This window comes from Mus caroli, chromosome 17 (genome assembly GCF_900094665.2).
Source record: "Mus caroli chromosome 17, CAROLI_EIJ_v1.1, whole genome shotgun sequence".
NCBI classification, from domain to species: domain Eukaryota; kingdom Metazoa; phylum Chordata; class Mammalia; order Rodentia; family Muridae; genus Mus; species Mus caroli.
In genome coordinates, this window is record NC_034586.1 from 21,895,323 (window position 1) to 21,907,960 (window position 12,638).

Below are 12,638 nucleotides of genomic sequence, written 5' to 3' on the forward strand. Positions count from 1 at the left end.
TCCAGGACAGCCAGGGTTACACAGAGAAACCCTGTCTCGAAAAAGGAAACAACAATAAAAGTTCAAGGTCAGCCTCAGCTGTATGGTAAGTCTGAGGCCAGCCTGGGCTATGTATGACCCTAAAAAAACCCAAACCTCTAAAGCCATTATTCATGCCACCATACGGGGGTTATTTTGTGTTTGCTTTTGCAGTTGTAAGAACTGTACCAAGGACTTCTTGTGCACTCTGTGCAGACACCATTCCCATCCATCTTCCCCAAGTGACTCCACCCCCATTAAACAGAAGCCCTACCGCTACCCTGGACCCTGCAGGAGCCCTTGGTGAGCTATCCCCCTATGACTCTACAATGTGGCCACTCTGGGTACCTCCCACATGAAAATCCTATAGGACCCAGTCCTTACATTCACATATCAGCTTGTACTTTCTTCTCAATAGCAGATCCAAGAAATCTCTCCCCAGGACAGGGTGGGTGAGTGGCTCAGCACTTGCCTAGCATGGACGAAGCCCTGGGTTTGAACCTCGACAGCATGTAAGCTGACACAGGCATGGTGACACCTGTGGAGAGTCACATGCCTGTAAGGTATGAAGGCACACAGGATGAAGCACACAGGATGAAGGCAGGTGGACCATAATAGTTCAAGGTCATCCTCAACTAAAAACAAGTTTGAGACCAAGAGGGCTAGATGAGACCCTGCCTCCAAGACAAACAAACGTGCTACGTCTCTGTTGGGTCGTGAGAATTTCATGGTTGCAGCAGCGGTGCTCTCAGCTGGGTAGGTGGATCCTGAGATTTCCTTTTTCCCTTCATCTCATAACAAGATTTACAGCTGTGGAAGCCCGTGCTCAGGGTACAGCATTAGACATGGCAAAGCTAGGTTGCAGAGTAGACGTGGAGCCAGTGCCATGTTCTGTTCAGGGGGCCTGGACCATTAACATCCTCATCTGCAATATGGGGGAGCCAGCTTCCGCAGGCCTGCATCCACAGGATGTGCGAGAGAAACACTGAGGTTTATAAAAGATTGTATTATTGCTAATAACAAATGGGAACTGATTTTAAACATTCTGAGGCAGGCTTTTTAGTTAATATTCTGGGGTTGGTTTCTGAACTCAAATGCTCAGTTCTGGAGGTGAATTTTGAAGGTGAGAACACTATGTCACAATGACAACAGGTGGGGGGAGGGCAGCTGGGGAATCCCAGGACTGGAGGGAGGGGGGCAGAGCTCTACCGTAAGAACACTTGTTTACCATGTGTGAGTTCCACCCCAGCTGCAAAGTCAATTAACTAAATAAAAGATCCACGAGGCACTAGTCTGTCAGGGATCAGACTCACCAGGGCCCCTAGGCAAGAAGAATGCACTGAGAAATCAACCCTGTGAGGCAAGCCCAGAATCCAGCACTGCAGAGGCTGGGCTAGGAGACCAGCAACCCCAGGCAGCCTGGCTACACAGAGAGCTTGTACTGAGAAGCAGAAAGGTTCTCTCCTGCAACCTGAAACTTTAAGTGAGAAAGTCTGGCTGGCTGGCTGCTTTTCTTCCCAAGAAAATGTTAATCTTTCTAATCAAGTGGACTTTTGCTTGCTTTTATTGGTGCTGAACCAGTTAGTAAAATTAAAATTACCATTTAACTTCAAAGGTGTGAGTAAGCAGTTCACTGGCAGGCTGCTTAATGTGACCTAAACAAACAGTTACAACATTTCCCTAGGCACAGTCCTCCACTTATCAGCCCAGGGACTTAAGGTAGTAAAGCTTCCATTTTCTTACAGAACCTGGTGAGGGTGAGGCAGGAGACTGGCCACAAGGACATTCTGAGCTACCTACTGATACCTATCTCAGCAAAAATATAGGCAAAATAGAATGAGATAGCAAGACATGGTGGCACATGCCTGCAGTTATTACAGCTTATATATAGATTAGTATAGCATATATGTCTGTCATGTCCTATTATATATATTCGGAGGCAGAGGCAGGGGCTCAGGAGTTCAAAACACCCATACACATAAAATAAACACGCACACACACACAAAGAACTTCAGTTTAAAAAAAAAAAAAAAAAACAGGAAAAACTGGTATGGTAAGGTACACCTTTAATACCAGCACTCAGAGAGACAAGAGACAGTTCAAGGCTAGGCTGTAAGTTCAAAGCCAACATTCCATGGGAATATATGTCTCACAATTCCAAAAAATAAATTTTAATTTATAAAATGTTGAAGCTGGGCATGGTAGCACACTCCTTTAGTCCCAGCACTGAGGCAGACACAGGCAAATCTCAGAGTTTGAGGCTAGCCTGGTCTACAAAGTGAGTTCCAAGACAGCTAGGGCTACACAGAGAAACCCTGTCTCCAAAAACCAAAATAAACAAGAAATTGAAAGGAAATATACAAATGATGTAACAATCTCCTCAGCAACAGATAGTGGTCACACACATTATTACATTTTGCGATCTGTCTACCTGGGGTTGGCACTGAAACGGGTCTCAGAAAAGCTGGCCTGAACTCACAGCAGATTCCCTGCCTTGGCCTCCCTAATGTTGGTATTACAGCAAAAATCCATCACACAGGCCTCTGTGTTACTTAATATAAAGACGTATAATTAATATTTTTAATTATTGGGATAGCATTTAAAATGTAAATGAAGAAAATTTTTAAAAAAAAATGTTTTTAACTATGTGTCTGTGTGTGGACTTGTGAAGACCTGAGGCATGGCATCTCTTGGAGCTGAAGTTACAGGCAGCTGTGAGGCACTCAAGTCAGGTGCTGGGAACCAAACTTGGGTCCTCTGCAAGAGTGGTCTATGCACTTAACCAGCGGACCATCTCTCCAGCCCCAAATAATTTTTATTTTGTTGTTTAATTATTATTTTTTGCTTTCTCAAGGCGGGACTTCTCTGTATAACCTTAGCTGTCCTGAAGCACTCCATAGACCAGGGTGGCCTCAAACTCAGAGATCTGTCTGCATCTACATCCTGAGTTGTTGGGAGTAAGGCATGCACCACCACCACCTCCACCTCCACCACCACCTCCAACCGCACATTTTTTTGTATGTTATGTATTTATGTAGCCCTTGCTGGAATGTGACTCACTTATAGGTCAGTTTGGCCCTCAACTTACAAAGACCTATTCCCCTCTGCCTCCTAATGCCAGATTAAAGCTCCGACCCACCATGCCCAAACTATCTTGTGTTTCACACCACTGTTTTCAGGAGCTTTGCTTGATGATAAGCCTGTGTCACTTTTAGAAGACAAAACAGGTTCTTTTTTGGATGCTAACACAGCTATCTGATATCCAGGCACAAACAGGAACTTCATCTGATTTTGACAATTCTGTCAACACAGACCCAAAGGGGTACACAGGTACACATTCCCTCAAATTCATTTGTGCGAGCGAGCTCTCTTGCTCTCTCTCTCACACACAGACACACACAGACACACACACATATACACAGACACACACACATACACAGACACACACAGACACACACACACAAGGCCACAGATGCCCATTCTCTTCCCCTCCCTCCTTTTCTTTTTCTTTCTTCTTTTTTTTCTCTCTTTCCTTCTGGGGCAGGATCTCACTGTATAGCCCTAGCTGACCTGGAACACACTATGTTGACCAGGCTAGCCTCAAACTCAGAGATCTGCCTGCCTCCGTGTCCTAAAGGCTAGGACTAAAGCTGTGTGATACCAAGTCTGGCCATACAAGCCCATTTTCATTCCTATACACAGACACTTAAACCCAAGGCTAGGACAGAGACGGGAAATAACAGGAGAGAAATTAACCACAGTATCAAATATTCCTAAGAACTATCAACTGCCTCTGGCAAAGGGACGAGAAACAGAAATGGACACACTGTGCACAATGGGTTCCTTCTATGAACTCTGTGGAGGACAAACCGGGTCTCCCAAAACCAGAGCACTCATGGCTCCAACCAGAGTGTTCCCGGGAAGGATCAATGACTGCTAAAAAGCAAATGCTGCCAGGCAGTGGTAGCACACTCCTTTAGTCCCAGCACTCAGGAGGCAGAAGCAGGCAGATCTGAGTTTGTGGCCAGCCTGGTCTACAGAGAGAGTTCCAGGACAGCCAGGGCTACACAGAGAAACCCTGTCTCAAATATCAAAACAGAAAAGTAAATGCTGTGAAAATAGAATGAAAACTCTTTTCCGATTACCACAGATTCCTTTTAAAAGGAAAAATAAGAGTGGTGGTGATGCCTTTTATCTCAGCGCTTGGGAGGCAAAGGCAGGAGGATCTCCATGAGTTTGAGGACAGCCTGGTCTACATAGAGTTCCAGGACAACCAGAGGAGCTTCATAGAGAATCCATCTAAAAAAAACAAAAAACAACAACAAAAAGGAAAGCAAGAAAGGGGCCAACTCCTTCTCACAATTCAGACACACACACACACACACACACACACACCTGCACCATGTAAAACGGACTGTGTCAGCATACACGTACAGTCTGAGCACTCAGAGATGGAGGCAGGGAGATGGAGTTCAAGGTTCCTCTCCACCACAAAGCCAGCTGAAGGAGAAGCTTGGCTATCTGTGCCCCTGACTAAAAGAAAAAGATAAAAATTAAAAGAAGAAAAAGAAATAAAAGAGCTGCAACTAGAAAGTTCTACCATGCCCTTGCTCCTGTCCCCTTCAGACTCCAGTGAGTGACACTGGATCACACACCTGGCCTGCCACCAGGTGAGGTAATCAGATCCACACATGCCATGACACTTGGGGAGAAAGAGAAAAGAGGGACATGACAGCCATCTCTATTATAAATGGGAGTGCTCCTATTAAAAATTCAGACAACCTGCTTAATAATTGAAAAGGCTACCTCCATAAACAGATCACAAGAGAGACCCTGGAGCCCAGCTAGTGCCTCACACCTGGGATCCCAGCATCTGGGAGATGGGGGCAGCCTGGATCAGAAGCTCAGGGCTCACCCTTCTCATCCCTGACACCCCGCCATTCGCAAAGAAATGAAATCAGGCAGAGAGAGGGCTCAGTAAGTGAAGGCGCCCAGCGCCAAGCCTGAGGACCTGACGGCATGTGCAGGAGGAGACGGCAAACTTCTCAAAGTTCTCCTCCGGCCTGCGCACAAGCACTGGCACACCTACCTGCCCATGCACACCCTGAGTAGATAAATGGGGTTTGTTTTTTTTTTCAAATCCTTAGCTTAGGTGAAGTAGCCCAGCACCCAGGAGACAGAGACAAGTAAATTCAGTGAGTTCCAGGCCAGTCAAGGCTACAAACTGGACCATGTCTCCAAAAAAACCAAAAAAAAAAAAAGTCAACAACAATAAAAAAATCCTTGGGCTGGTGAGATGGCTCAGTGGGTAAGAGTAACCGACTGCTCTTCCAAAGGTCCGGAGTTCAAATCCCAGCAACCACATGGTGGCTCACAACCATCCGTAACAAGATCTGGCGCCCTCTTCTGGAGTGTCTGAAGACAGCTACAGTGTACTTACATATAATAAATAAATAAATCTAAAAAAAAAAATCCTTAATTTTTAGATAAATACAGAATTGTTTAACAGATAAAGATTAGCAGCATCAATCATTAAAGGTGTGAAATGGTGGCAAACACCTTAATCCCAGCACAGGGGAGGCAGAGGCAGGCAAATTTCTGAGTTCGAGGCCAGCCTGGTCTACAGAGTGAGTTCCAGGACAGCCAGGGCTACACAGAGAAACCCTGTCTTGAAAAAACAAACAAAAAGCTTACACAGTGTCAGGAATGGAGTCAGGAATCTGCTTTGGGCAGGGCAGGGGCTGGGGAGGCCGATGCCTCAGTGACAAGGGGCCTGCTGCTTTTCCAGAGATGCAGTGCAGTTCCCAGTACCCAGGTCAGGCGGCTCCCAGCCTCCTGTAACTCCAGCTTGAGTGTCTGACCATCTCTGCAGGCAGCTGCATGTCTGCCTCACACAGACACTCATACACATAAAGTAATGATAAACCAGCTCTCTAGTATGTACACTCAGGATTTCTTTCATCTTAAAAATTTCAAAATACTGCAGGGCATGGTAATACATCCCTTTAATCCCAGCTCTCGGGAGGCAGAGGCAGATGGATCTCTGTGAGTTCAAGGCCAGTCTGCTCTATAGAGTGTCCTGGCTCCAGGACAGCCAGAACTACATAGAGAGACCGTCCCCAAAACAAAAACAAAAACAAAAACAAAAAAATAACCTTCAAACTACCTCTACTGTGGGAATGCTTTGCTTTTCTCTAAGTCCTGCTCTGTTGGTTCATATTCCCGCCTTTGTTCCCCTAGGATACTCTCAGCAAAGCTGAGTCACAAAGGCTGCCTAACTCACCTTACACTCACAGAAAGATTAACTTCCATCCCTTTGTGTGTTATCTGCTCCGGAACAGTGAGAGCACTCACAGAAAACAAGAAGTGTCCCGCACAACCCAGGAGGTGGTTCTAAGTCCAGGAAGCTGAGCCAACTCAACATTGTTTCCTCCCAAGAGGCTAAAAAACCAAAGGACTAAGCGACTGCCCTCTGCTCTCCACCCCAGACTGCATGTTCCACCAGGAAACACCAGAGCAAACCATTCTGATCCAGTTTAGTCTGTACTGAGGACAGTGCCGCACTGGGAATGGTAGCACTGGTCTGTGATCCTAGCACTCAGGAGGCAGAGCAGAGATCAGCCAGTTCTAGACCAGCCAGAATGACATGGCGAGACCTTTTGAGGAGAAGGGTGAAGGGGATGGGGAAGAAGTGTGGCTAAATCTTCCCCAGAGTGATCAAATTGGAGAGGTGACAACCAAAGACATTTCTTAAAGAGAATTGTATGCAATTCACTAAGCTGAAACTTGGTAGAAATACTTTTGAGCAGTTCTTCCCGGAGTCATCTGTGGGTTAAGAGCTAAAAAAGAAAGAGAATCTCCAGTCCTGTTCCAGCTGGGGAAAGGTGTGGGGCCTTTCTCAGGCCTCTGGCTTCTTACCTGTAAAGCAAGAGGGAGACCTACTTGGCTAATTACCACTTCAGAGAACTAGCAACGACACACTGAGAGAGCAGAACAGCAGTGGGTCATGGGAATGACCAAACGCAGCTCTGCCTGCCTTAGCCTTCCCAGTCAGACCGGAGCTAGAGACAGGAATAAGTTTAAAGAGAAGATACACTACACCAGGAATCAACTGCCAAGCACTGGAAAGCCCTCTCCAGTCCAGGAAAGAGATGGAAAGTACTATAAGAACTCAAGCTCGCCGGGTGTCGTGGCGCACGCCTTCAATCCCAGCACTCAGGAGGCAGAGGCAGGCGGATTTCTGAGTTCGAGGCCAGCCTGGTCTACAGAGTGAGTTCCAGGACAGCCAGGGCTATAAAGAGAAACCCTGTCTCAAAAAACCAAAAACAACAACAACAACACCCCAATAACAACAAAAAAAAAGAACTCAAGCTCTAAGAGAAAGGCCAGAAAGAGGGCGCAATGGGAAGAAGCCACCTGACCCTACAGTGTCACCTCAGCAGGGAGCTCCAAGTTAACCAGGGCAATTCTTCCCAACCTTGCCCTTCCCCCTTTAGTTTTCAGAGACTTTCAGGGTCTTGTATGTGCCCAGGTTGGCCTCGGTTTTGACATCTTCCCGAATGTATGCGACCACACCCAGCTCATTTTTCTCTTTCTTCTTCTTAAAGGACACTGAAACATGCAAATGTACTTGAACACCCACTTAACAAATGTCTGCATGTGTGAAAAATGAATAACATGAAAATTAACAGATGAAAATTTCAGAGACTTCTAACCAATAATTAAAATAAAGGAGAACATGTAACATAGTTGGTGTCTTTTCAGGGACTTCTAACCAATAAACAATTTTTTAAATGTACATATATGTCTGTGTGAGGGCGTCGAATCCTGTGGGACTGGAGTTACAGATGGTTGTAAGCTACCATGTGGGTGCTGGGAATTGAACCTGGGTCCTCTGTAAGAGCAGACAATGCTCTTAACCGCTGAGTCATCTCTCTGGCCTCCCACCTGATAAATAAAGGGGAAACTTGTGACATAGCTGGTGTCACAACCCTCGTGGCACACAACCCTGGTGCCATCTTTACCCCAAACAATTAAGTGCTGAAGGGACAACACAAGGCCTAGGTCTCCATCCCGCTTCCCCAGGAGTCCTCTAAGAGTTCCTCTCACACTTGCACTGTGCCTCTGTCACCCTTCCACACCCTTCCTCAGCTCTCCTGTGAGAGTGGAGGCCCCAATGGGTCTGCTACCCATGACACCTGCCATGCCACTCCTGGGCTCATCCCCTTCCTTTTCTTGGTCACGGTGCAGAACACGCTGTGTATTCTAGCGAGTGTGGGCACGCATGCATATGTGTGCTTTGAAACAGGGTCTTACTTTGTAGCTCAGGTTAGTCTTGAACTCACTACACAGACTAAGCTGGCCTTGAACTTCCAGCAATCCCATCTCAGCCTCCCAGACGCTGGGACACCCGGCATGCACCATCATGACCACCTTCAGATGTACCTGTGCTTGCTGATTGCGCCACTTTCCTGTAGAGCAGGTATCTATCCTTTCATGTGATACAGAGGACTGAGGCTATGACAGGAGGAAAATACTTTTCAACTGATTACATCTTCAGCCAGAAATTAACATTTTTAATGCCTAGGACCTTCTGGCCACTAATTACCGTCTCTCAAACAAAACCCAGTACAACAAATAGCAGACACGCAGTACACTAACTCTACTGGAAAGGCATCTATCTACAAGTCTGGTCTTTGAGGTCCTAATACTGGTGGCAGAAGCAAGGCACTGAAAAGGGTTTCCCACTCCCAGATCTAGGAAATAAGTAGCAAGTGTAACTAGAGGAGAGTTGCTAGAGGAGAGGACACCTTCCTCTGAGAGGTAAGAGGGGATTCCAGGGAAACTACCCGGAGAAATCAGCGACATCCTGACCAGAACTGTACTCAGAACTGTACTGTACCTGCTCTGCCCCATAGACCGTAGCGAATTGGATGAAATCCTCGATGCGGACGAAGCCATCCCCATCCCTGTCCAGGGCATCGAATACCGCCCTGAGGCGTGCACCCTCCTCCTGAGCTGTCCCGAGCTCGCTGGGCAGCGACAACGCTGGTCCTGGGTCCGAGGGTGGCCCGGGACATGCCTGCAGCAGTTCGCCGTCAGCGAGCAAGGGCTCTAGGGGTAGGCCCCGCGTAGGGCAGCAGTCTTCCAGCTCCTCGGGCCAACTGCTCCGGACTTTGGGCTTCTCTGGCTCTTTAAATTGGAGACACGAAACTATTGGTTCCTCTCGATCCTCGGGCCAGAAGCAGGGTGCATCGGGCTCTTCCTGCCAGCACCGCGTTGTGTTCTGCTCCTCCGGCCAGAGGCACAGCACCTGGGGCTCCTCTGACCAACAGCGTGATGCATCGGGCTCGTCTGGTTCATTGGCCCAGAAACACGGTGGGTTGAGAGCATCCGGCTCCTCGGATTCCCCGGGCCAACAACAGTGAAGTGCATCGGCCTCCTCTGGCTCCTTGACCAAGAGGCACGGTGCATCGGGTACCCCCTGCCACAGGTGAGAGGCGTCAGGCTCCTCTGGCTCCTTGGCCGAGAGGCACCCTGTGTCCGCCTCCTGAGGACAGCTGTGAGGGGCATCAGGCTCTTCTAGCTCCTTGGCCAACAAACACGGTGTGTCTGACTCCTGGGGCCAGCAGTGAAGGGCGTCAGGCTCTTCCAGCTCCTCTGTCAAGAGGCACGGTGCATCGGATTCCTCCCTCTTTTTGGCCAAGAGACACGGCACGTCGGGCTCCTGGGGCCAGCAGCGAGGGGCGTCGGGTTCCTCCAGCTCTTTGGCTAAGTGGCACCTTGCGTCTGGTTCCTCCAGCTCCTTAGCCAAGTGACAGGATTCGTCGGGCTCCTGGGGCCAGCAGCGAGGGGCGTCGGGTTCCTCCAGCTCTTTGGCTAAGTGGCACCGTGCGTCTGGTTCCTCCAGCTCCTTAGCCAAGTGACAGGATTCGTCGGGCTCCTGGGACGAGCAGCGAGGGGCGTCGAGGTCCTCCAGTTCCTTGGCCAAGTGGCACGGTGCGTCTGGCTCTTGAAGCCAGCAGCGAAGGGCATCAGGTTCCTCCACCTCCTTGAGCAAGTGACAGAATGCGTCTGGTTCCTGGGGCCAGCAGCGAGGGGCGTCGGGTTCCTCTAGCTCCTTGGCCAAGTGGCACGGCACGTCGGGCTCCTGGGGCCAGCACCGAGGGATGTTGGGTTCCTCTAGCTCTTTGGCCAAGTAGCACCGTGTGTCGGGCTCCTGGGGCAGGCAGCGAGGGGCGTTGGGTTCCTCCAGCTCCTTGGCCAAGTGGCACGGTGTGTCTGGCTCCTGGGGCCAGCAGCGAGGGGAGTCGGATTTCTCCAGCTCCTCAGCCAAGTGACAGGATTCATCGGGCTCCTGGGACGAGCAGCGAGGGGCGTTGGGCTCTTTGGCCCAGCGACTAGGAGCGTGAGGCTCCTCTACCTCCTCGGGCCAGCAGATTGGCGCGTTGGGTCCCTCTGGCCACCGTTGAAGCTGGGCGTGTTCCTCGGGCTCTTCTGACCAGCCGCGAGGAGCGTCGGGCCCCACCGGCCCCTTGACCCCACGCTGGGGCCCAGACGCTGGCTGGTCGTGGTCCGACAGGGAGGTCGGCTGGCACAGCTCCATGATCCGGCGCCGGCTAAACTAGGGATGATACGAAAGGCGCGGAAGGCAGACAAAGGCGCTCAGGGCGCGGCGGCGGGCGCGGGCATCCCCGCGGCGACGCGGGCGGGCGCGCGCGGGGCGCCCGGACTGCTGGGGCTGGCGCTCGGGCCCTGCTCCGCCCTCGCCCATCTTCGCACCGCACCTTAGCGGCTCCCGGCCCCGCAGCGCGGCTGGCGCGGGCCCATGGCAGCGACACAGTCCGGATGATGTAAGGACCCAGTGGCGGGGAGTGGACGGTGGGAGACAGGCACCGGCCGGGCAGCGGAGGCTGAAGCCTGAGCGCCTGAGCTTAGGGACCCAGTGAGGGACGCCGGCGCCGGCGCCGGCCCGCCCTCCGTCGCGCGTGACGTCAGCACGCCGTGTAACCTGATCACGCCCCCATGGTTTTGCTATAAAGGTGAGTTCGAAGCGGGCACAGCTTAGGGGCGACAGTGATCTGCCCAACTCAAGTTCTCCGTACGATTTGCACGACTGTCGCAGGAAGAGGCGCCCGAGAATAGGTTTTGGAAAACTATTGCTAAACGGGAAACAAAACATTCGCATATCCCAAAAGAAGCCGCTAGTCCCTTCTGTGTGACTCCTTCACAAACTGGTGGTACAAACCAGAATATTAATTGGCAGCATGTAGGTGCGAAGGAGCGCTCGAATTGCCCCACCAGGTAAGGAATTATCCAAGTCTCCCACACAAGGACAGGATCCGAGGGGCTCACACATTCATCCACAGGAGCGCACAGTGAAATGAAGAGGCACAGATGTTGTTTTAGTTTGATATGTTGTTTGGTATCTTTTTGAAACAGGAACTTGTGCAGCCCACGCTACCTTTAACTCCTAATTCTACCGCCATGGATTGTAGACTGGCCGAACCAACCCTGCTCTGAACATGTTTTTAAATTACATAAACAGCGCTTATCTCTTTATTGCTAACTAATGCGGTTATCATCATCATCAAAGGGTCGTGCTCAGAGATGCGGAGCAGTTGACTAAGCCAGTTGGAAGCAATAAGGTGCATCTAGTCAAGAACTAAATTTAGCCATTTAGCCAGGGGAAACTATGAACCAATTTTACACTCGTGGGCACCATGGACAAGTATGGTTTCATAAGCAGTTTTGGCAAAAGCTGAAAACTGAACTCCGTTTCCAGGTGTACAGCCGGCTAATCTACTGAGTCATCCCCAAGCAAAACTCCCAGCACATTATAGGAGATTTCGAGCAGCTGGGAAAAAGGAAGGTGATGTGCTCATGTGCTCCCTAAAATGTAGTCCTATTTTCCTGTAAGAACTGAATGCTTTTGTGAGGAATATATATATTGAAAGAATAAAGACCCCTCCATCTAATGCAAGGACTGGAAATTCCTTTGACTGACAAACATTCTCACAGGCAGTTCCAGTGAGTGCCAGCCTTTCTATTTAGTGTGTCATGGTAAGCATCCACCTGTCCTTTGGTGTTCTCAGTCAGGCCCAAGACCAATTTTCTGAGGAGCCAGGTGTTCCTGTTGTGTGCCAAAACTAAGAAAAATATTTATGACTTCCAGCGTTTGTGTGCCCAAATAGAACCAGTGTGTAGAGAATGCACACCTCCTGGCTCAGACCAAGCAATGGGGCTGCAGATGAAAGGTTATAAGGAGCCAGGCGATGGGCTGGCGAGATGGCTCAGCACTAGCTGCTTTTCCAAAGGTCCTGAGTTCAAATCCCAGCAATCATATGGTAGCTCACAACCACCCATAATGAGATCTGACGCACTCTTCTGGTGTGTCTGAAGACAGCTACAGTGTACTTATGTATAATGATAAATTAAATCTTTCGGCTGGAGCCAGCAGGGACTGAGTGAGCAGACTTGACCTGAGCAAGCAGGGTTGACCAGAGTGAGCAGAGGTCCTAAAAATTCAACCCCAACAACCACATGAAGGCTCACAACCATCTGTACAGCTACAGTGTACTCATATAGATAAAATAAATAAATCTTTTTTTTTTTTTTTT

General features: G+C 49.5%; 1 protein-coding gene across 3 annotated transcripts in view; it reads right to left on the bottom strand.

Annotated features, from left to right (window-relative positions):
- Rab11fip3 (RAB11 family interacting protein 3) overlaps window positions 1-11,009 on the bottom strand; it is a 79,781-nt gene extending 68,772 nt beyond the window's left edge. For all 3 annotated transcript variants that reach the window (XM_029470952.1, XM_021186565.2, XM_021186563.2), the window contains exon 1: window positions 8,921-11,009. In XM_029470952.1, coding sequence (XP_029326812.1) covers window positions 8,921-10,624 — 1,704 coding nt within the window. In that variant the 5' untranslated portion in view covers window positions 10,625-11,009. The remainder of the gene's footprint in view (window positions 1-8,920) is intronic.
- Between the last annotated feature and the right edge of the window lie 1,629 nt (window positions 11,010-12,638).